Below are 22,731 nucleotides of genomic sequence, written 5' to 3'. Positions count from 1 at the left end.
AGCCACCTTGTTTCATGCCGAGCCTTTTAAGATGGCGGATTCCAGTCGTCGCTTACTTCCGGCCGTGCCCCCGGAACGCTTGTGTTGACCTGACATAAATAGCAGTGCTTTGAAATCTGCAGGAAGCCAAACATTTTAGAAAAGGGTAAGAGCTTGACAAGTGCAAGTACATTTTACCTACAGCAGCTACATCTTGTTTAAGGTCGACATGAACTCCGAAACTATAATTTAATAACAGCACTCGCCGCTAACTGTCAGAATGTTTGTCATTTTTATGTTTACAAACGCTGTGTTGCTAACCGTGGTCACGAACAGCTGCTAGGTGTGTGCTAGCCCAACCAACAGTGCATTTTATCAAACGCACAGTTTATACTATTCGTCTTTCCTAATGCATAGAAGATATGCTAAAAGCTAACGATGGTTTACTAACCTAAATAGTTAAGCTAGCAAAGTAGGTCAGCAGTAATCGTGCTTCCAGCTAAGGTATGATCTGCTGCTATGAATTTATGCTAACAAAAACATGAGTTGTACGAATCTAGTGTAAACATTGTACTAATCCAATACTAATTGGATACTTCTGTCTCTACTTACCTAAATGATTTGTCTTTGTCTAATTTCTGGCTTTATTTAGCGGCAGGTGAGGCTGACATGGCAGAGAGAATGGCAGACATGGAGGAGGACATGGGAGATCAGCTGGGTGGAGAGGATGACAATGACTCAGATAGAGATGAAGATGACCGGGTGTTTGCTTGGGTGGTGAATGACGATATGGATGAGGAAGAGGAAGAAGAGGAGGAGGAGGTGGAGGATGAACAGTCGCTGGATACTGAAGCATCAGAATCATTTGAGTTGGACACCCCGGCTGAGCGTAGTGGTCATATAGCAGTGGTTGACAGAAACATTATGTATGTGTGGGGTGGATACAAGGTAAGTCTGTAAACTGCTGTTGATCACATTTTGGTTTTCTGTCCATATTTATTACCAAATGACTTTGTATTTCTCATTTGTACAAGAATGCCCAAAACCATGGATTTTTTGACTTGTATCTGCCAAGAAATGAGATCTGGACATACAACATGGAGTCAGGAGTATGGTGAGAATATCTAATTTCCAGGCTGATTGCCACTCTTACTGATCATTTTTACTCAAATGTGAGAATTGAAAAATGTCTCCCGACTGTTCATAGGAACAAACATGTAGCCGGAGGTAACCTGCACACATCGATGTCAGGCAGCTGTGGAGTATGTGTTGATGGAGTCCTCTACCTTTTTGGAGGTCATCACGCCAGGGGAAACACAAACAGGGTATATTTAATGTTAAGAACACTTCCAACCATCCTGTGTTGTTTTTAATTGTTACCATGTCAGCCTTTGTTTTGTGCTGTGCTGCTTTGCTGGATAGATCTACCGTCTGCCTCTGAGAGCTCCCAACCTTGTGTGGGAAGAAATGAAGGATCTTAAAGGACTTCCTCCATCATGCAAGGACAAGCTAGGATGCTGGGTTCAGAAAAACAGGTCAGTAAGCTGCTTTTCTTTAAATGAGTTCCTCCTCTTCTTTTCCTAGTTGCTTTGCATGAGTAGTTATAACATTGGGGTCATTCCATGTAAAATCAAACCAGCTAAAGATAGATAGATAAGTAAAATATTTTTCATATACACCTCAATTTACTAAAAAACTGAATTAACTAAAAGATGTGGTATTGTGTTCATACAGGCTAATATTTTTTGGAGGCTATGGCTATGCTCCACAGGGATCTCATCGAGGAACGTTCGAGTATGATGAATCATCTTCTCTCATGGTCTGTTAACCAAAGTTATTTTCCAGATATATATTCCTCTATAAAGATGCTGCTTTGGTTGCAGGGTTACAGTTAAATAAAATAACATGCCGTTGTTTCCTTTGTAGTGGGACAGCCCTGGGCGGGGCTGGAACAACCACATCCACATCCTGGATCTGGAGACATCCATGTGGAGCCAGCCAATTACAACAGTAAAAACAACATCCTTTGTAATGGAACAAGAATCATAGTGTTTATTCTTACAACATTGAATTTTCTCTGATGGCCTAACGCAGGGGGACACTCCGTCACCCAGAGCAGCTCATGCATGCGCCACTGTTGGTAACAGAGGATACGTATTTGGGGGACGATACAAGGTAGAAGAGTTTAATAGTGATTATTTTGCTCTAAATATGCCTACTCAAGAATCAATTAAACATTTTGAAAATGTTTTTTTTTGTCCACAGAACTTCAGACTAAACGATTTGTACTATATTGACTTGGACACATGGGAGTGGCATGAAATGTAAGTGTATTTTCTATGTGCACACTTCATTGTGTTACGCTTTCTGGAGAATCCAGTATTGGCACTGTTATCATAAGTTACCCTCTGCTCTGCACCTTTTCATTGGCTGCGTTGTGCTTATTTCGTCTCTGCCTTGATAATCCCCTCTGCCTTCCTGCAGGAGCGTTCCCCAGCAGGGTCCGGTGGGCCGATCTTGGCACTCCTTTACTCCTGTGTCACCAGACCACATCTTCCTATTTGGAGGTTTCACCACAGACAGAGAGACATTAAGTAAGTCTGACATTTGACCCTTGGTAGCAAGCAATTACAGATCCCTCAAAATGGGGCCTTATCTCACAGAGATGCTCTTATCTTGTTTGCCAGGTGATGCCTGGCTGTATTGTGTAAGCAAAAATGAATGGAAGCCTTTCAAACACAGTCACACAGAAAGCCCCAGGTGATTATCCTATCCTATTTGAAGTGTTTGGTGTGTCTCCTTTTAGCTTAATGAGAATGTGTTGTGTATTGTAGGCTGTGGCACACAGCGTGCTCTGGACCTGATGGAGAAGTGTTTGTGTTTGGAGGGTGTGCCAACAACCTGTTGTCTCATCACAGAGCTGTAAGCTGCACACTGTAGTTATGCATGCAGTTTGTACAGTTTGAATTCATTTTATTTTAATTTTTTGACAGGCTCACAGCAACGAGTTACTGGTTTTCAATGTTCAGCCTAAATCGTTAGTCCGGTGAGTAGAAGTAATATTTCCCTGCAGTAAATTTATACTTAAAAGAAAGTTCTTCAGTTATTCTCATGCATTTTTGTTCCCACTCTCAGGTTTTGTATGGAGACCATTCTGCACCACAGGGAGCGTTTGTCAACCTATTGGGACTGCTTGCCTAAACACCTCCTGCACAGCCTAAAGCAAAGAATGGCACGTGTCAACACACTGGGCTCGTAGGTGAAGAGGAGGCTGGTAAACTCGTTCCGTCGATTATGGGACAAAAACGTAAGTCTGGAAGAGATAAGTGCTTCTCTTAAAGCAGGTTGTCCATTTTAGAGCATTAGTTTGATGCGTGTGGATACTTGCAAACATGAAAAAATCTAAGCAATAGTGAACAGTGGGGGTTGTGTTGGAAGAGTGTCCTGATTGACACAAAGATGTTTATCGGCCTGTTTTGTTTGTTTTTACGAGGCTAGTAGTATTGGGGAATGTTTAACTTATTGCTAAGATGGCATGTTTGAAAGAGCTTGTCCTTAAATGTTTTTTTTCTCTGAACATTTTTTCTTTTCTGAAAAACCTGGTCGTGATCGTGATAGCATGGTTTTCTGTCCTTACTGTAACCTCAACTGACTATATGACACAAAATTATAAAAAGTTTTGATGGCTCTAATGAAGATGCCAAATGCTTAAAAAAGACATTTTTAATGGTTTCTTAAAGTTTAAGGTACATTATGGACAGAAAACCTTTGCTCAGTTTTCAGGTGAAAAACCCACTGAAAGAAAAAAACAAAACAGGAAAGGTTATTCCTGAGTCTACAGGAATAGATGGTTCCTTTAAGTAAGATTGTAGTTTCAGAGAGGTGGACAAGAGAAAAGCTACCGTCCCCCAAATTAGCTAAAGAATAAGAACATAATTATAAAATATTCTCAGCCATTTCCGCACAGGAACCTGAAGCTGCTGTATTTCTGGAGTTACCGTAGTTTGGATCTGAATTAACATTAACACATTTAAGCCACACAGTAAAACTGTTCCCTCTACTGTGGATGATAGATTCAATTTAATTTTTACAGTGGTATAAAATGGGTTTTGCTCTAACTGTGGAGTTTTAGGCCGTTTCTCGCTGTAATGATTACTGTAACTAATCATTGGCACACAGTGTTTGATTTGTTCAAGTTCTCACAGACCTAAAACTAGTGCTTTATGCTACACAGGACTCTCTTCTGGAGCCACAGAAATGTTAACTTGTAGTTTTTATTTGTACATAGAGTAATTTATATATTTGTGAGGAAATGTGGGTTCTATGTTCTAAACGAGGCTTCGAAAGCCTTTAAACTGTTCCGAGTAGCTCTTGTAGCATTTCAGTTTAATTGAATCAATAATGTAACATATGTGTGTATACTGGATGTCGAGCCACATTGCACTGAAATGCCTCATGTCAGTAGGGCTTTGTTTGTACTTGCCTGGTTTGCACAAAGTACCTTGGTGTTTTTTATTGTAGGATGCAAAGCATACTTTGTATTCAAAGAATAAACATGTACCCTACACTTGGTCTTAGCCTTGTTTACATGCTGCTGGCCAGCAAATAATCAATCTTTAATTATAATAACGGACAAGCAACCTGCCATCCTCATGTTGGGAAACAGGTCTTTGAATGGAATATACACTGCTGGTGAAATACTGTAAATTATTCTCAGGTCTCATTTCTTCTTGGCAGCGAGCAGGTTTGGAGCAGACACTTTAACTTTTCCTGGCATGTTTCTGGAGAGGTCTGAATCCTGCAACACAGAATTTCCTGGTCAGTCCAGATATGTCAATGTAATGCTAATAAGTAGCCGACCTTTAAAATTAACAAGCTGGAATGAAAATAATCAGCAACTTAACTTAAAAAACAATGAACAATTTGATTATCATTTTATTGTCAATTTCATTTCAACCTTTACGAATTAACACACAAACTGAGATTTGCATTTAAATGACTACAGTACAGTTAGACATTCTTTACCTTGACGCTGCGGAACAAGTCTTTTTCTCTGGATGAGGCCTCTTTGGCTTTCATGAAGCTGAATACAGCTGTGCGTGCAGCTGGTAGGAACAAAAAAAATTATCTCTTTTTCTGTGAAAATACAAAATAACGATTAGATTATTTAATTTTAGAAAGGAATGTCTGGACCTACCTTTTCCTTTCTTTTGAGAACCAGGTGTCAGCTTCACCTTGTGTCTGTGGAAAACAAATCCTTCATTAGTCTATTAGCTCACATCCCTTCGTCTTTTATCAAAAGCTTTAACTGCACATACTTGTAGTTGGACAGGGCTGTGTATGGAGCGCAGACTGGCACAGCGAACAGCAGCACGTCCTCAGGATGAGGCTGGCCTGTCAGAGAGGTGAGCAGGGTCTCTGCTTCCTGTGGAGCACAGAGCATTTCAGATGTCTTTCTACTACAGAATCCATTTGTTTTTACATAAATATTTAGATTAAAGTCCTACCTCTGCTCCAGGGTTGTCTGGGTCAGCTTCATCCTCCTGAAAAAGAAGGCAACACTGATGACTTAAAGGGAAAATACACATGCTTCAACTCTTCTGAAATCTGTACATTCTCTTATTAGTCCATGGGTCAGACGAGCCAGACCAAAATGTTGACTACAGACGTGTCTTTTCAAAAAGTATAAGCAACCTTTGCCAGCTGGAGTGGTACCACATCTCGTCTGGCCCATAGTCTATATGGATTGGATCCCTCAGTCAGTGTTGTCACCTACCTTGTCCTCTTGTTCTGCAGGAGCTCCCTCCTCTGCAGGCTGCCTCTCCTCCTCCTCCGTTGCTCCTTCTGTCTGATCTGTTTTTTTCACTGCAGTCTCTGCATTTCGAGGCTTCTGCTGTTGTTTCTGAGAGGCCGGTTTCCTGACAGGCTCCTCTTTCCCCTTCCCTTTCTTTCCTTTCTTCCCCTTATCTTTCTCTTCCTTAACAGGACCGGCTGACTGAGGGAGAGAAGCAGTTTAAATGTTATGTTTATGTTAGTGTACATTAAAATGACAACACATCAGGGTCAGACACATTTATATTAAACACATTTATACATCCTCACCCCAAGCAGCTGCATCATCAGCTCTCTGTCTTCTTCATCCTGGTCTTTGTATTTCTCCTTGATCTTCTTCAGTTTGTTCTGAAGGCCAACAGCACAGTAAAAGTTTAATAACACTGTAACACACAGAACAATGCAGTTAGAAACACAGAATAGTTTTCATCTTCAACCTTTTGACCTCTCTTCGGTGGCTGCTGGGAGGGGCCTCCTCCACTTTTGGACCCCGGATCCCCTGCTGATCCATGGGATGAAATCTCAGTCTTCTCCTCTGTGTCAAAACCTTCCTGTTTCTGCTTTTTCTTCTTCTCTTCTCTGAAAGAGGACACGTTGAATGTGCATTAAAGCGGCAATGTAAATATTTTTTTTTCTTTTTACTTAAAGGTTTAAATGTGAGTTGATGAGTTCACTCGCCTTCTCTGCTTGGCAGTCATGTGTTTTTTTCCTTGTGAATCCACCTCAACCTGAAGAGGAATTATAAGTATACGATCTGTAGTAAACTGTGATTTTTAAATAACTTAATTAAAAACATAATAACTACCTGAGTGGGTGTTTCTTTCTTGAACCCAGGGTTCTGAGTGCTCCTAGAAAAAAGGTGTAACCATCAGTTCCATCCAGGAAGGCCTTTCTATGTTTTTTTATTGCTTGGTAACATTTGATATTACCTGCTGGGTTTTAAGTGAGAGAGGGAGATGGTTGTATCTGGGAAGCTGAAATTCCTTTCCTCAACACCGTCTTCTTCCTCCACCTCCATCCCTCCTGCTGCACGCTCCTCAGTGTCACTCCCAACCCCATCTGCCTCCTTGCTCTCTCCATCTTCTGTTTTGTCTTCACCCTGATCTTCACTACTGCTGTCATCTCCTGAAAAGGCCACAGAAACAGTGTCAGCACCTGAACACAACTGTTACAAACATAATATCTAGATTGTTGTCCTCCTACCCGTCAGCTCCTCTCCCTCCTCTAACAGCTCGGCTGTTCTGGATGCGACATCCTCCATGTCTTCCTCTATGGTTTTCACCTTTCGTTCCCCTCTGTGCCGAAACACACTCTGCTCATCCACCTGTGAGAAGCAGAAGAAGAGATTAAACTTTATATACAAGATAAAATGTATTATTCGCAACTGTATTTACCTTAAAGAGAAATCCAAAGCCCATAATCAAGTAAGATGGTGGTAGGAAGTTTTTCTTTCCTGGAGAGAAAATCCAGAAACTTAAACTTTGTGTCTAACATTAGAGTCGTGTTCCCATCTGAAGTGTTTCATACCTCTGATCATAAAACTTCCAGTGGTCAGGTACTCTCCAGTGGGAGCTGTCTTAGACACCTGAAGACATGGACATGTACTTCATTAATAAACATATGACACTGATGAGACTGTTTATGTCTATGTAATTTACATAAGAGTCTATGACTTACCTGATGATGATGGACCCACCAGGCACTAGTGATAATCTTGGCATCCCAGGCTGCACTGTAGCACACCGCCATAGTGCCAGCTTCTGTCAGGGTACGGGGAGGGATTGGATTCCCTGGAGAGATGGAGAACGGGAGGAAAACAATGAGTATGTGAATGATGCTAACTGGATGGATTCAGCTGAGCAGTGAAGGCACATGTTGAAGTTTACCGGAGGGGTTTTTGATGACACAACTTGTTGCTCCATGGAGGTCAGCATGAACATAAATGTCACCTGACAAAGGAAATGACCACATGTTGTGACAAACCGGCTACATGATAAAAAAAAGGTCATTTGTAAGGCATGTATAGACATGTAAATACCGGCCCGGAGGTAGCGTTTTACTATCATCTCATTCTGCTGCTGGTCTCTTCCTGCAATGATGAGATAGTTCTCGGAGCTGATGAACCATAAGAACTTTTCAAACCTGTGAGGAAGGAACGTGTGGTTACTGAGACAAGACTACCCACAAACTGAATAATTAACTGGTCGGTAAATGTGTCTCACCAGTAGACTTTTCTGGCCTTCTGAATGGTGGTCACCGTCTGCACTTCTTTCAGCGTCAGCTGTGTTTTTTTCTCTGCAGACCTCATAGCCTTCAATGAAAATAAATTGAAGAAACATTTAAAAGAAAATTCAGAGCTGAGCTATAAAAATATGATGCATTTGGAAATGCAGTTGTTTAAAGACAGGCAGTTATAAGGCGTATAAATAGGGTTCCCTCTCACCTTATCTGCTGCTTCAATCGTTTTCTGTTGCTTCTTCTCAGCATTGCGTTTGCTGTCATAGTACCTAAAAACAAACATGGTGAACACAAGTTCATCCCCCGTCATTCGTTTAGTGCATAACTCTGTTCAAACCTACTTTTTGGCATTGGCGTAAGCTGACAGGCTGAGATCCACGTCCACAATCATGGGCTTGTTCCTTTGCAGCTTCTTGTTCTGTCCTTTGTCTTTATTTTTGTTTTTCTTCCCTTTCTCCTGTGCCACTTTGTTCTCCTCATCTTCCAGGTCTTCCTCTGAAATGTAAGGATTCCTAAAGGAGAAAGAGAAACAAAAGCTGACGTTGACTATATCTGAGGGGAGAGGATAACCATATTCATCTGGATTGTTTGAGTGATGGCCTCACTTTAAAAGCATGGTGATGTGGTTGGTCTGCAGCTTCAGCTCCTTGATGGCACAGGCCACAGGGTCTCCAGCAGCTTGTGCTTCCTTGACAATAATGCCAATCTCAGTCCAGTCCACCTGATTGGCCAACGCACTGCGCACCACCTGCAGGGCCCGCTCCACCACAGGCAGGTTCATCTCAACCAGTTCACCCTTTAACCTGTCCACCTCCTTCAATACACAACCACAGAGATTCAGGTCAGATGAACCGGCAGCAAAATTTAATTTCACTATTCAACCAAGCTGTTTTTTTAGCCAGTCACACCTAGAATGCTGCTAACCTGTGCTTGGTGCAATGCCTCCAGCCGCTGGTCGTGATCCTTCTTCACATTTTCCAATTTCTTCAGAGCCTGCTTCTCCTGCTGTAAGGCTTTCATGTCAATCTTCTGACTCTCCATCTTAGAAAAGAACTCATCCACTGCCTGCATGAGGAGATTGCACTGAATCAGTCAAGTTGTTCTCACACAAGGGATTCATTTCGGTGTTCTCTTCAAATGAAGGAAATAAGCAGTAATGCTCATACTCACCTTGTCAAAAGTATCAAACTCCAAATAAGGGCTGTTTGAATGCTGAGCAAATTGGAATGGATGGAACTCATCATATCTGTAAGGAGACATCATTTGCATGAACTAATTAACCACAAACAAAAACACGCGACTACTGTATAAACCAAAATATTAAAGCGCAAAACATACGTGAGCAGTTCTTCACTGGGTTTGCCAGGAGTTAAACTTGGTTTCTTCTCACTCTTTTGAATAATGTACCCCTTTGTGTGACAAAGCACAGTTTGACTGGAACAAAATTCTTATAGAATCCCAAAACAAACAGTACCTATGAAACAGCTCTGTCTTACTTTGCCACTGAAGTTCCCAGTTTTTTCCATGTATGTTTCTGCAATCTGCAGGGCTTCCAGGATTTTAGGTGCAACTGAAAAAAACAGCAATTTATTTACCTGTAAATAAATTGCAGGTATTTACAGGTATTTACAGGTAAATAAATTGAGTAACAGGACAAATTTACAGAAGTTTCACATTACTCCAACTCCTACTATACCTTGGACAGCATCAACTTTACTGTCAACCTTGACAGAACCCGACAGTCCAACTTCTATCAAACTGTGTTCTATCAGTGTGGCTCCATAGGCTTAAGATGACAGGAAGCAGAGGATAGTTTAGCTTTGTGTGTAACATTAGGGGAAAATCAAATGAAAAGAAACTCTGTCACTTGGACACTTACGAAGGTGAGGGTTCAGGACCCTTTTCACTTGCTCTCCATCCGGTGCCTTGCTGAGGATTTCAGTGAGTCTATGAAAACAAAAAAAAATGGTCATGGTGGAGGTTTTGCTCATACAGTCATAACCATGTAATCACATGTAAAGGTTGTTACCGCTCCAAACTGATGAGAGGTTCAGGAGGTCTGGCGCTCTCCACAGGGTACCGCTCTCTCACAGCAATCTTAACATCTTCTGCTTCTGCTGTACGGAATCTTAGCAGATTCAGGATGGTGTACTCGTGGTCTGCAAGAATGATGTTACCCTGAAAACGGACATGGCCACATCAGCAAACATCCAGGCAGGCAGCACTGTTTTTGTGAGGGTTGGTATGATCTGAACAGTGCTGGATGTGTGTTCTTACCCTGTCATAGAGTTCAATGATCAAATGGTAGGCAGCCTCATCTGAACCAAACTGAATGTCAACAATCCTGTCAATCCCAAGTTGTTTAACCTCGGTCAGTCGGCGTGTCTTCAGGTGTTTCCGACACTGTTAAGAGAAATTACATTTTATTTTTTCAGCTCACAACAACAAATCCAAAAAGAAGCAAATGTGGATCAAATCTTTGTGCTGATCTGTACACCACATTAATCCAATATTTACCAGGGACATTATCTAGTTGTTCTTACTTTCATCGCAAAACCAGAAGGCATCATGTTCTTGGGCCATTCAAAGTCGGTGGAGTGAATACGAGTCCCAGACTCAATCAGGAGAATAGCTTTGCTGTCAGGCCTGAGAACACACCACAGCACTGGAATTTAATACAACAATATGAAAACAACAAAAGTAATTCTGCTGCATTTGTTAATTCATTGTAAAGGAAGTGTTCAACATGGATACATTTCTGCAAGATGATGGAGAACAGGAACCGTCAAACACATTGTGTTACAATTACAGTGAAACGTTCAGAGGTAGGTTTTCTTACTTCTGTAGCCGGATGAGATAAGTCTTATTGTCGATGTCATACACGTTGTTTACTCTCATGCCAATGTAGCTGTAAAAAAAGAAGGCGCATTTGATAAATGATTAATCTAACATCTGTAAACATATGTACACTAGCCGTGGCTGGAGCAGTCACACCAGGCTAAAGTTGACGTTAGCTTAGCCTAACACCATTAACGTACTTGGCATTTATCTCGGCAATAACCGCCCTGATGTCCACAGTGGTGAATCTTGTCTTCATGGTGACTTCCCTCCTGGCTACAATACATAAACATAAATTAAAAAGCTAAAGTAAAACATTCACATTTCCAGAGCACAATCAGGAGCACCTGTAAGAGAAACATGCAAAGAATTACTGAGCATGCGCAGCTTAGACTATTCAACGGAAGCCGATAGGGCGCAAAATTGAGCCAGTCCTGTCCACGCCTTTCACACAAGTGGAAGAGATGCTCCCTACCTCTCGTAGGGATTGTTTCTGTAAATGATTAAGCTCATGGTAGGCTTCTTATTATTAAATGTGCACCAATGATGCACTACTCCAACTGGCTTATTGACCTGAAAAACAGGGCAAGTCTTCGAAATGCATGCAAAACATCACCTTACCCGGCCTGGAATAACCGGGGAAATGTTGTGGACATGCAGAACAACAACCCGCAACCCTCTGAAAAAACAACGGAGCAAATGGTCACCACCCACCTCTGGAAAAAAGGTAAGAAGATAATAAATAATGAAGCTGTAAAGATCCAGCCGCCTTAAAACATCTGGGCCTGCTGTGAATAATTCTGCTTGACTGGTATTTCTGCTGACATCGTAGCTGATGTTATGCCGCATTGTTTTTATTTTTCATTGCAAACGTTTCATGTGGCTGGGGGAAGAAGTCAGACAGTCAGGTGGAGTTTCCAGTTTCCTCCGCAGGTCAGAGTGGAGGGCGAAGGCGTGCTCCGTTACCTAGGCGACGGTCAGCTAACAGGGCTGGCTAGCGGAGCTAAGCTAGCACCTATATATGAGACGACTTTTGACACCTCGATGCGTCCAAAAAAATCACACTTTCAACGCTAACATTGAAATGTACGGTCCAGATGTGATGGTTATGGATGTAGGACTTATATGCGGCGGCGAATACGCAAAGGAATGCAGTGTAAGTAGGAGCGGAGCGGTGACAGGGCTGACGGGCGGTCGCACGCAGATGAGATTTTTGGACAAATTACTTTATGTGCTGATCGTTAGGAATTGATATAAAAAAAGACCTCCTGTCCTTTATATAAACTTTTAACCTGTGTTTTGGAGAAAAGAGTGATTAAAAATGTTTGACCTCGCATGTCTTTAACTCTTGCAAACAGCAGAGGACAATCAGTCTTTGTTTTAGACATGCAGTTATTCCAGTATGTCAGTATATGCAAAATTAAAGTTAGATTTATATCAATAAATGCCAAAATGTACATTAACTTGTGTTAAAACTGTTACTGTAGGCAACAAAAGGACAAAAATGTGACACTGAGATTGGGAAATGTGAAAATAATCATCAGGTGCAGCCCCCTACGAATCAGAAACCACACTTTTGTATAGAAATAAAATCATCATTGTCTTTGTCTGATGATCCACTTCCTACCATCCAGCCACCATCATCAAAAATGTGCTTGTATACAGTTTCTTGCCCTTTTGTAAATCTAAGTATGATTTTTCTTGCAGGCTACAAAATAATCAAGAAAATCGGCGAGGGAACATTTTCAGATGTGGTGAAGACCCAGAACCTGAAAGATGGCAAGTTTTACGCATGTAAAACCATGAAGCAGACAATTAACAGGTATGCATTCCATGCACATGCTTTCCAATACTGCGTACAAGGCAATCAGTGGTGTAGATTTCCCCCCATACTGCTTTGTATATGGACCCATGAAACCTTAGTCAGCAGCTTGACACCCCCCTCGCTTTAAGTATCCTATTAGATGTCAGCTTACTCTGCCGCTGACCTTGTAGTGATGAAGCAACAATAGCTGTCAGTGCTTGAAATGTGAGTTGGCCGTGCACTGGTTTGTAGCTCTGAATCTGTTCATTTATTGTGGAAGGTTCATTATTTTTCATTTGCAGCACTCTCAGATTAAATACTCCAGTTCTTTGACACAACATAATGTAGTATTTTATGAACATTGTTCTCCAAGTCTGGAACAGGCCAACAACCTGCGGGAGGTCCAGGCAATGAAGAGACTGAGCCCACATGCAAATATCATTCAACTACATGAACTGATTTTGTGAGTACTGTAGCCATTGAGTTGACTTTTATGCAGCCATTAATAAACTTGAGTGATATGACAAATTATTAATCTATGACATTTCTTTAGTGACAAAGAAACTGGAACTGTGTCTTTAATATGTGAGCTGATGGAAATGAATATCTATGAGTTCATACAAGGTAAGCTTGTACAGGCGCACTTCACCTGTCTGTGGTCATAATGTTATAACTAACAGTGTATGTCCCTCCCTTCTTGCAGGAAGACAAACACCACTACCTGACCACACAGTGAAGAACTACATGTACCAACTGTGCAAGTCACTTGAACACATGCACAGGTTAATAATAAGGAAACACGTACATTTCACGTAAGTCATTCATGTATGCTGAAACTTTTCTTTCTCTCTCAGCTGTGGGATATTTCACCGAGATGTGAAGCCAGAGAACATTCTTATAAAAGTAAGAGTCATTTTGCTTAGAAAGGACCAGAGGAATTTTAATGTTGAGTCCTAAACGTATTTTTATTTTTTTGTTCAACTTGCAGCAAAATGTTTTGAAGCTGGGTGACTTCGGCTCATGTCGGAGCGTGTACTCCAAGCCTCCGCACACAGAGTACATTTCCACACGCTGGTACAGAGCCCCAGAGTGCCTCCTCACTGATGGATATTACAGCCTGAAGATGGACATCTGGAGCGCTGGTTGTGTCTTTTTTGAAATAATGAGGTATCACTGCAGGAGGGGGAGGGGTGTACAGCATCTCACCTGTCATAGAAGGCCCCGGAATGCATGCAGGTTTTAACCACTCAGCTCATTGTGTACCTTGGTGTTTCAGCTTGAATCCTCTCTTCCCTGGATCCAATGAGTTGGACCAGGTTGCCAAGATCCATGATGTGTTGGGGACACCAGATCAGACTCTTCTCCAGAAGTTCAAGAAGTAGGTCTTCCTTCTCAGACATGTTGGTTGATGGATTGTCACACATGAATGTTAAGTATTTAAAAAAACACTTGTCAATCACTGTCTTGCAGGTCTAGAGCGATGCATTTCAACTTCCCCCTAAAGAAAGGAACTGGTATCTCTCGGTTAATCCCCAACTGCCCAGCTCCAGCTCTGTCTCTGCTCTATCAGATGCTTGCTTATGACCCAGATGAACGCATCGCTGCAGAAACAGCCCTGAGACACACATACTTCAGGGAAATCAGGTAAAACGGTTGACGTTTCTGCAACAGCTAGTGGAGACTGCATTTCTATATTGAAAAAAAAAAAAAGAACTGCGGAGGCTGCCCTTCAGCTGAAATCCAGTGTGCACAGATTAGCTCCAATGGCATACTTTTTTCCCAGGATGGCAGAAAAGAAAGCAGATACCCTTCACAGAGGCTCTGGGACTTTGGATGGAGTTGGCAGCAGTGTGATCCAAAACTCCTTGGAGCATATCTGGCGACCAACAAGACTTGGCAAACAACTGAGAGGAAGACACACCAGACAAACGCCTTTAATCAGCGTAAGTTCAAACTCCACTGGCTACTATTTAAGTCACCTGAAGTGAAATTCCAAAGTTCATCCGATATCCTCCCTTCTCTTCAGCACAACATTAAGCATGTAGCAGATCCCCTCATCAGACGGAACGTCCCTCACTATCCAACAGAGCTGCCCAAGCTCAACATGGTCGTACCAGGTCAACAGATCTCCTTCCCCGTCTCCACTATGCCTACATTCTCTGTCACTCACAGAGGCACACTGCCAGCCATCACGTCCAAAAAGTGCCAGTCACAGTTGGCCAAGGTAAACACAGCAGCACTACACAGACGTCAGCCTTTTTTTCATTCATGAATCCTTCACTCATTTGCTTGGGGTACTGCAGAAAAACAGCTAAGTGGTTCCTTTTAAACCAGATGTTTTGAAAGTGCTCACTATGTTTAAAAAAAACAAAAGCATCACATTAATATAGCTACAGAAGTGATTTAAAGGGCTTGAAGGGCTTTGATTTAGCACTCAGGCTGCATTTCCTCTCTTCACAGCCCCGGGATGAGTCACGGCGCGCAGCTTTCAAGACCTACTATATGCCACCTCTGGATAGGAAACATGGAGGCTACTAAAAGCCGGCAACACTGAGTGTTACATTTTAAAATGCCTTGTACAACAGGACAAACGTACTGAGAGCAGACATGTTGAAAGGCCTGATGTTGAAATCTGCAAACACAAACATATCTGAGAATGCAATACAACACCATACATGTGTCATCACAACAGGTTAACTAGGAGATTCAATGAGATCTCCACTCAAACAATATAATGTTTGATTAAGAATGTGTACATTTTTCTAACTTGATCTAGTCAGGTTACACGTTTACGAGTTCTTAAAATTCAATCTCTCGAGCTAAGCTATACAATACTTCAGTGTTTTACTACTGGCGACCACCATTTCTTGTAAATTAACAATCAGACAGTCCATTGGAGTTTTTAAGGTTCTATAAAATTGCATCTTTGAGTCAAATGATCGAGTTCTTTTGAAACTTAAGAATTGGAAGTGAGTGATAAATTCATGTGACACACCTAACTTGACCATAAAGAAAGTAACTGTAACTGTCAAATGACTAGAGATTTTAGGCCCAACAGATCATTTGTTTCCTGATAAAAGCTGCACCATGTGGACAAAGAACTGCTGCAAACATCTTCAATCATGTTAGTTAATACAATATAGGAACAATTATAATTTTCCAGACATTAAAAGGATACATGACCAGGGTGGAGATTAATCTACCCAACAAGAACAAGATCTATATGGAGCAATAAACCTGAAACACTCCTAGGGTCAGGGTTGTCTTCACCGTATATAAGAACTGTACTCTTGCTCATTTCCATGAACCATAAATTAACTCCTGCTGACAAACCTATTTTAAGAACAACAGTCTTCATGTTCAAAGTCCAACAAAAAAAAACACTTACATAAAATTGTCCTGAGCTACAACAGTGTCTGGAACTGTAATTTAAAGGCACATTTTGTGACCCTGTTGTAAACAGAACTGTCCTTTGAGCAAAAACACCTGTAATTATATGCCAAGAGATTGCTAAATGTGGACTGAGGCTTAAGAAGTCTCAGATATTTGAATGTTATGTTTAGAATGTTGCTTGGCCAGCACCTGTATACCCCGTCGCTGGAGGCACTGTGGCTTAAAAAAGTACTGTTTTATTCAGAGCTGTGAGCTCACTAAACAGGCTGCGACTCCAGTCTTCACTTTGTGTTGGTTATTGTGACTCGTTATCAGACAAAAAAATAATGTACCAAGTATTATTTGTATAGTGTTGTCATTAATCTGCAATAAAAATCAGACACAAACATGACTCCCTGGATGAACCTGAAGTTTCTTACTTAAATATCGGTGGATATAAAGCTGAAGGCCGATGCATGAAAAAGACCAACATCAAGATGAGGAGAGTCCACTGATAAACCGCTGTACAGTGTACGGCAGGTGGTGCACGAAAAAGAACGGCAAACGATGTATTCAAGATTATTTTTAATATTATTAATATGTATACTTTAGGCTTTAGAAATATAACTATCAATGACAAAACTTCCACTGGAGTAATGGTAGTTTGCTTAGGCCCCCATCAAATCATTTAATTACAATATACACATTATGATACAGAGCAGATTTGAATCTGAAATAATATTAAAATAAATGCTCAATAGATAAAGGTTTTAATAGTTTTTTTTCTTCTTCACCTACTGTATTAGCCATCTGTGAGTTCTGAGCACACCCAAAAATGTAAAGCCATTTTCTTCTAATAAACTAATTTAAGTGCAAACCTTTTTTTTCTTCTTTAAAAAGATTATGATTGCAGCATCCAGCTTTATAGATTCAGATTTCAAGACTGAGGATGTTAAAGCCGAGTGCAACAAGGCAGTCCTCAACCCTCTTTCTCTGTTCCATTAGAGTAGTTATAAAAACAAATAACAAAATAGCTAACAAAAATCAGTGCAAAGTCATTGATGGGGAGATTCTACTCGAGAAAATACAGTAGTGGTGGGTGAATGTGGATGGATGCAAAATTTTCAGATGCTCACCCACTTGGTCATAAAAGGATAGTTCTTCCAAATTTCATGTTCTAGTCGATAACCCTGAGGTTACACCGGGTTACGTGACAAGAAAAGAGCTATCCCTTTAATCTCAAGCCACAATTGTCTGGGTTGCATCTAACAAAGCCAAGCCTTAATTTCAGTGAGAACAACAGTTGGATGAGATCTGACATGAAAACAAAAGTTTCAAAAAGAAAAGTGTTAAAACTCCAGAGAACAATTAGCACCGCACTTTTTCCTGATCCATTCCTCCTCTAGGTCAAGTGAGTGATAAACAAAAAAACAACAGAAAAGCCATTAACAAACAAAACTGGGAGAGGGGGGGGGGGTATAAAAGAAAAGGAAAACTTGCAATGCTTGCAGGGTGATGAGCAGCATCAGACTCTGGGTTGCAGGGTTCTTTAGCAGCAGAAATATTGTGGCTATACTACTGTTCCACTGGGAGAGCTGGCTTGGTTTTGGGATGACAATAAACCCTGAAAAAAGGAAAACAAGGAGATTTGCATTGGGAAAGTCCACATACTGTAGCAGAGTCAAGCAACAAACAGCTCATTGATATTTAGCTTCATCTTTCCATACCCCTTGCATAAAATTAAAAGCTTATGCAAAGTAAATGCTTAGCATACAGTGAGACCAGTGCTGTCTTTGAGAGGTTTTATGATCAAGGCACTTTCATTTGTTTTTTAGTAACGTTTGTTAACTCTGACCATTTAGAAATAACAGTGTCGCAGCACTAACTATAACTCAGACTTCTAGTTTTGGTTCAGATCCAGACCATCATGTGCCTCATCTTGGCAAAAATCTCTCAAACCACAGACAAAAGGGAAGTGTATATAAGAGCGTAGCATGCCAAGCTCTAAGCATGTGAGGAACTGCAGATTCATCGGACAAATACAGGGACACTTGCATAAAAGCTGAAATGGGAGGAGGGTCGGGATTCATTTTATCACAAAAGAAAATCAATCAACAGTTTCCATTGAATCGTTAGAGAATTAACCTTAATTAGAGCTGCTATCCTCACCTACATGTTTATGTCTTTCAGCTAAAGAAGCTAAATGTATGAAAGATAAATGCTTAGTAAGAGATTTGAAGGTATTTTAGCATAATGAATCTGAAGACATTTAATGACAAAGAACAACAACTGAAAGGGAATTAGCTACTAGAACCCAACCCTAAATATCAGTGTATGCAAATGATGTTTTTGGCTATGTTGCTATGCATTGTGGGATGGTTGTGATGAGCCAATGAACACACTTAATATGGATTACCAGCTTCCTACATCTGCCATGTCTATACAGAAATGTCTCCTACCATAGCAGAGGTTATAGCTGAAACTTAGGCATGTGTCTTTCATTGGAAAGCCGTACATTAAACAAAGTCTGATATGTTACTTTGCTGCCTGCAGTGACAGATTATAAAAGCTAAAATTGCTTTTTCAATGTCCACAGTTTATTGTATGCCTTCAGAATATCTTATTTCTTAACTGCTAAAGGATGGCAAACATAACTTTATCACTTCAAGGTTCCCCACATTTCCTACATTAGAAAGAACTTACCACTTTGCCTGGCCTCGCCCATGTGCAAATAAATCCCTCCTGACAAGCAGTCACTAAACAGTCCTCTAAAAATATGAGTACAGTCAGTCTCTCGTGTGCTATTTTTTTACAGATGAGGGGCTCAAGGAGGGGCACGTCCTCCATGCGTGGGCACAGCAGAGTGCCCAGAGTCTTTGCAGGGTCTGTTTTGGTTTTTGTCAGCAGGTTGAGCTTGTCGCTGCTCTTGCTGCTGATGTGACCCATGCTGTGGTTGCGTTTGTGGTCCTTCTCGTGGTGGCGCTCCTTCCGATCATGGAGTGACAGTGTGGCAAACTTACTCACACCTGTCGCAATGGCACTGTCCATAATACCACTGCCAATTCCACCACCACCACTGCCAGCCTTGTTGGTGTTGTTTGTTGTCGTTGTTGTTGTTGTGGTGGTGGTGCCGGCTGAATGGGGTAGGCTGTTGGAGCGTGGTAATGTAGTAGAGAGGGAGTTAATGCCAGGAGTATTGGCACCACTGTTGTTTCCGTTAGTAGTGTTACTAGAGGTGTTAGTGATTATTGTAGCACCCGCAGGAGGGCTGGTAGCATTCATCACGTTAGTATGTGTCCGTGTCCGTGAGAGTGGAAGATGAGGGAAAAGGATGTCCTCAGTGAGGTCCCATAGGCACAGCTGAGTGTCCTGGCCCACTGAGCCGAACCGGTACGTGACACTAACAGGCCGGCTGTCCGTGGAGTTGCGCTTGGAAAGCTGAGACTGTGTACTGTTGGCCCGGTCTCGTCCAAAGTGGATCATCTGATCCTGGAAGTCCTCATCGCTGCCACTGAACTCCATTGGGTCACTCTCCTCCACACTGGTGGTGTAGTGGTCAAACGCCACCACACTCACCCATGACTTGTGGCCATGACCTCGGGCAATGACTCTGCAGTCCAAGAACGACCACACAGTCACTAGATCGTCCTCTCCACCTGCAACTATGTACTTTCCATCAGGGCTCCAGCACACACACAACAAGCCACCAAAATAGCTCTTCATGGTGCCATGAAGCTCGACAGCGTCAAAGTTGAACACCCGTAGAAAGCCGTCTTGGCTTACACAGGCGAGGAACTTCCCATCTGGAGAGAAGGCGAACTCATTTAGAGCCCCCTCGCCAACTGTCCATTTAAGGAGAGGGTTCCGTGTGGATTTACTCTTGCACGTGTGGACAGAGTAGTTCTCTCCCTGTTTGAGCAGCTGGTAGTGGGGTGCTGTGGTGCCACAGGTATGCTCCACATTGTACAGGTACATGTTCCCACTGGCGTGAGAGACCAGGAACAGGCTCTCAGAACCGGGCACCCATTTCACACACGTTACTCTGGACTTGTCTATTAATCTCTGCCAGGACGGAGGGAACAAGGTGCAAGTTTGAGAGATAGGAATGGAGAACAGAGGAAAAGGGAAGACAGGGAAAAAAAGTCAGTAGAGTATCATATTGAAATTCAAGTTCTGCACACACTGAATGCCATACAAAAAAAACAATGAACAATTCTCTTGTGGTTATCGCCTTAAAAATATGCTGTAGGGTTGGATAACACACTACCAACACACACAAAGCAATCTAGAATCAGGTGACTCCTTATGAGACATACCTCCTCATTGAAGAGCTTGCTTGTCTCTTTCTTGATGGGGTCAATGAGCTGTACCTGTCCTGCTGAGAAACCCACCAGCAAGGACACACTCTCTGCTGTGGCTGTCAGGTGGTTGAAGTCATGACATGTGGGCTGCGTTCCCTTGTAAATACGCTTGTCTATGGGCTTGCTCAAATCAGCAGCCTAGACAGAAAGAGAATGAATGCACATGAAGTAAGGGAAGTAACCTTTAAATATCAACGCTGGATGCTTTTAGAACCAGGCTTCTTAAACATAATAACTAAACCGTACAGTGACTCAACACAACATAATACCGCACAGAGGAAGAACTCAGATAAATAATGGCATTCCTTTTTTGGTTGATGTTAGCCATAGGACCTTTGTTGTTTTAGGGTGTCAGGGAAAAGGTATTATAGCGGTGTTAACTAACCAGAGGGCATTGACCATTGATAATCAGTATAATGACAGTTCAATCCATTTGTTAATGATTTACAGTTCACACTACTGGTGGAACGGAAAATTCTTTGAGTGTAAGATGATGACTCAGTGGTTCCTCCATTACTGTTAGATGGTATAAAAGCACAGAAACCACAGATGTTATGCCTCACAACAAGGACAACACTTGAGAAGAGGTTTTAGCATTTTAACCCTACAATGTCTTGTAAGGCTTACTGTTCTATAAACGAGGGGCATAAACTTTACAACACTCATAATCAGCCGGTGTAACCTTTACTCAAAACAACAGTCATCATTTAGATTTACAAAAAAAAGACTCAAACATTATTTATAATCCATCTGAATGATTAGAGTAATTTCCTAGCTCACTGAAGTTTAGCTGAACTGCTCTAATTCCTGCCAGTCTGTACCTACTTTATACTGTAATGACAACACACATGACACTCACATGTTACTGCATTAAGCAATCTGTGTTGTAAAGTCAGCTAAACTGACATAAACCTGCTTTATGGTCCAATATGAATACCCAGCATGTGGAGAGTAAATAACGAAATGTCACCCAATAACATTATGATTCTCACTTGATGCCCAGCCTCTCTTTAACCAGAAAAAGAAGATTCATTTTGTCTGTATACACCACTGCCAGGGGTCCTTCAATAACCGGAAGACTTGCTAGTAAATAAAAGTCTACGCAGATTGTATATCTAGACTACAGCGCTACATTATTACGAAGCATATCCCGTATATTGACAGAACAAAAAAAGTAAAGTCAGCTTAGTTTGTTTAGGATATAGATGCTGTCCGGACACATCCCCAAGCTAAGAGCAGAGTGCATTTACACCAAAAGGATGACGGCAGCAATTAGCTAGCTGGTAAAATGACTGTCTTTACTCTGAAACTGTATCACTGTGACTTGTCGACAACGGTCAGTCAAACAGACGCCGACAGGTATTATGGGTGGGAACGTTAAGCTGTCAGTTGACGACAGTGACAGTTCATCATAAACTATACCCGTCTTACAGAAGCATTTATAACAACTTCAATCGTAACAAAGCGTCAAGTACACCCCAATGCTTTTTATCCAGCCCCTAAATTCTCCAATCAACTACAACTATAACAGTCTGACGGACTGTGCACGGAGTTTAGCCCCTGGCCTCGGAGTAGCTTCTGGGTTGCTAATGTTAGCAAGTTGCGCTGGCTAGCTAACTAGTAGGCTAGCTTCATCATAGCTTCAAGCTAACTAGCTAGCTGTCAGCTAATTTCAAAGTCAAGCACCTGTCAGAGTTATCAAATAAAGCACACACAAGCCTAAACTTTACTAGCAACTTAAAACAGCAGTGGTGGATTTTAACTTGCAGTATCGTGGATTTACGCTGACATTAGCCGCGTTAGCACGCTACCTTTCTAACGCCTTTGTAGATGTAGAAGTAGAGCTCACGGCCCACATTGAAACAGATCCTGTCGCCGTTGCCCGACTGGTCGTTGACGTTCACGAAGGAGACCTTGACGGGGTTGGAGCCTTGCGAGTTGAAAGGCACCCTGTTTGGACGGCTGTATTCGGAGTGAGTGAGGAGTTTGTAGACACCTTCCCGAGTGGTGAACTGAGTTTTAATTTCGTTCATCTCCTTCCCTCCTCCCTCCGCCGCCATCTTTGAAATTAACATTCATCCCTTTCCCCCAGGCCGGATCTTACGCACGGATGGAAGCGAGTATTCCGACTCTACCGTTCCCCCCATCGGTTTACCGAGGAACTATTGCGGGGGGTGGATGCGCCTCACTGGAGCTTTTAAAAAGTTTTCCCTGCTTTGTACTTCCAAATAAAATATCAGTCTTACAAGAGTAAAATATTTTGTAAAATATATGTTTTCTAACCACATTTTTAATGCGGAATACAAA

The 22,731-nt window shown here is 41.7% G+C and overlaps 4 protein-coding genes across 5 annotated transcripts; 2 read left to right on the top strand and 2 right to left on the bottom strand.

Annotated features, from left to right (window-relative positions):
* The first annotated feature begins 24 nt into the window (after positions 1 to 24).
* On the top strand, positions 25 to 3,876 carry klhdc2 (kelch domain containing 2). Its single transcript, XM_028395126.1, has 14 exons — positions 25 to 145; positions 632 to 927; positions 1,014 to 1,093; positions 1,187 to 1,304; positions 1,402 to 1,514; positions 1,714 to 1,798; positions 1,906 to 1,989; positions 2,074 to 2,154; positions 2,245 to 2,303; positions 2,464 to 2,573; positions 2,667 to 2,739; positions 2,814 to 2,901; positions 2,973 to 3,025; positions 3,115 to 3,876. Exons 2-14 carry the CDS (start codon positions 649 to 651, stop codon positions 3,236 to 3,238), a joined length of 1,347 nt encoding a protein of 448 aa, XP_028250927.1. The 5' UTR covers positions 25 to 145; positions 632 to 648; the 3' UTR covers positions 3,239 to 3,876.
* Positions 3,877 to 4,447: 571 nt separating this feature from the next.
* On the bottom strand, positions 4,448 to 11,261 carry nemf (nuclear export mediator factor). The gene is made up of 32 exons (XM_028395125.1): positions 11,088 to 11,261; positions 10,889 to 10,957; positions 10,593 to 10,695; positions 10,327 to 10,452; positions 10,079 to 10,227; positions 9,929 to 9,996; positions 9,746 to 9,835; positions 9,546 to 9,619; positions 9,388 to 9,458; positions 9,220 to 9,295; positions 8,974 to 9,114; positions 8,655 to 8,863; positions 8,391 to 8,561; positions 8,255 to 8,318; positions 8,034 to 8,122; positions 7,850 to 7,953; positions 7,698 to 7,760; positions 7,489 to 7,601; positions 7,339 to 7,396; positions 7,206 to 7,264; positions 7,015 to 7,135; positions 6,741 to 6,936; positions 6,617 to 6,659; positions 6,490 to 6,539; positions 6,249 to 6,390; positions 6,082 to 6,159; positions 5,756 to 5,974; positions 5,487 to 5,522; positions 5,298 to 5,404; positions 5,177 to 5,220; positions 5,005 to 5,084; positions 4,448 to 4,777 (listed from the first exon to the last, which is right to left on the bottom strand). The coding sequence occupies exons 1-32, from the start codon at positions 11,144 to 11,146 to the stop codon at positions 4,700 to 4,702; spliced, it is 3,150 nt and encodes a 1,049-aa protein (XP_028250926.1). The 5' UTR covers positions 11,147 to 11,261; the 3' UTR covers positions 4,448 to 4,699.
* Positions 11,262 to 11,343: 82 nt separating this feature from the next.
* mok (MOK protein kinase) lies at positions 11,344 to 15,279 on the top strand. Of its 2 annotated transcripts, none has more exons than XM_028395882.1 (12): positions 11,344 to 11,614; positions 12,595 to 12,709; positions 13,065 to 13,154; positions 13,245 to 13,315; positions 13,395 to 13,473; positions 13,546 to 13,594; positions 13,680 to 13,858; positions 13,968 to 14,069; positions 14,162 to 14,335; positions 14,475 to 14,634; positions 14,718 to 14,915; positions 15,152 to 15,279. In XM_028395882.1, the coding sequence occupies exons 1-12, from the start codon at positions 11,431 to 11,433 to the stop codon at positions 15,227 to 15,229; spliced, it is 1,479 nt and encodes a 492-aa protein (XP_028251683.1). In that variant the 5' UTR covers positions 11,344 to 11,430; the 3' UTR covers positions 15,230 to 15,279. The 2 variants fall into 2 exon arrangements, with proteins under 2 accessions (XP_028251683.1, XP_028251685.1); XM_028395884.1 differs by lacking the exon at positions 11,344 to 11,614 and adding an exon at positions 11,886 to 12,043.
* Positions 15,280 to 16,633: 1,354 nt separating this feature from the next.
* wdr20a (WD repeat domain 20a) lies at positions 16,634 to 22,500 on the bottom strand. Its single transcript, XM_028395993.1, has 4 exons — positions 22,236 to 22,500; positions 20,380 to 20,562; positions 18,767 to 20,125; positions 16,634 to 17,687 (listed from the first exon to the last, which is right to left on the bottom strand). The coding sequence occupies exons 1-4, from the start codon at positions 22,497 to 22,499 to the stop codon at positions 17,634 to 17,636; spliced, it is 1,860 nt and encodes a 619-aa protein (XP_028251794.1). The 5' UTR covers position 22,500; the 3' UTR covers positions 16,634 to 17,633.
* Between the last annotated feature and the right edge of the window lie 231 nt (positions 22,501 to 22,731).

Source organism: Parambassis ranga, chromosome 22 (genome assembly GCF_900634625.1).
Source record: "Parambassis ranga chromosome 22, fParRan2.1, whole genome shotgun sequence".
Lineage (NCBI taxonomy): Eukaryota > Metazoa > Chordata > Actinopteri > Ambassidae > Parambassis > Parambassis ranga.
The sequence above is the reverse complement of the archived record's forward strand: the minus strand, read 5'-3'. Positions and strand labels throughout refer to the sequence as shown.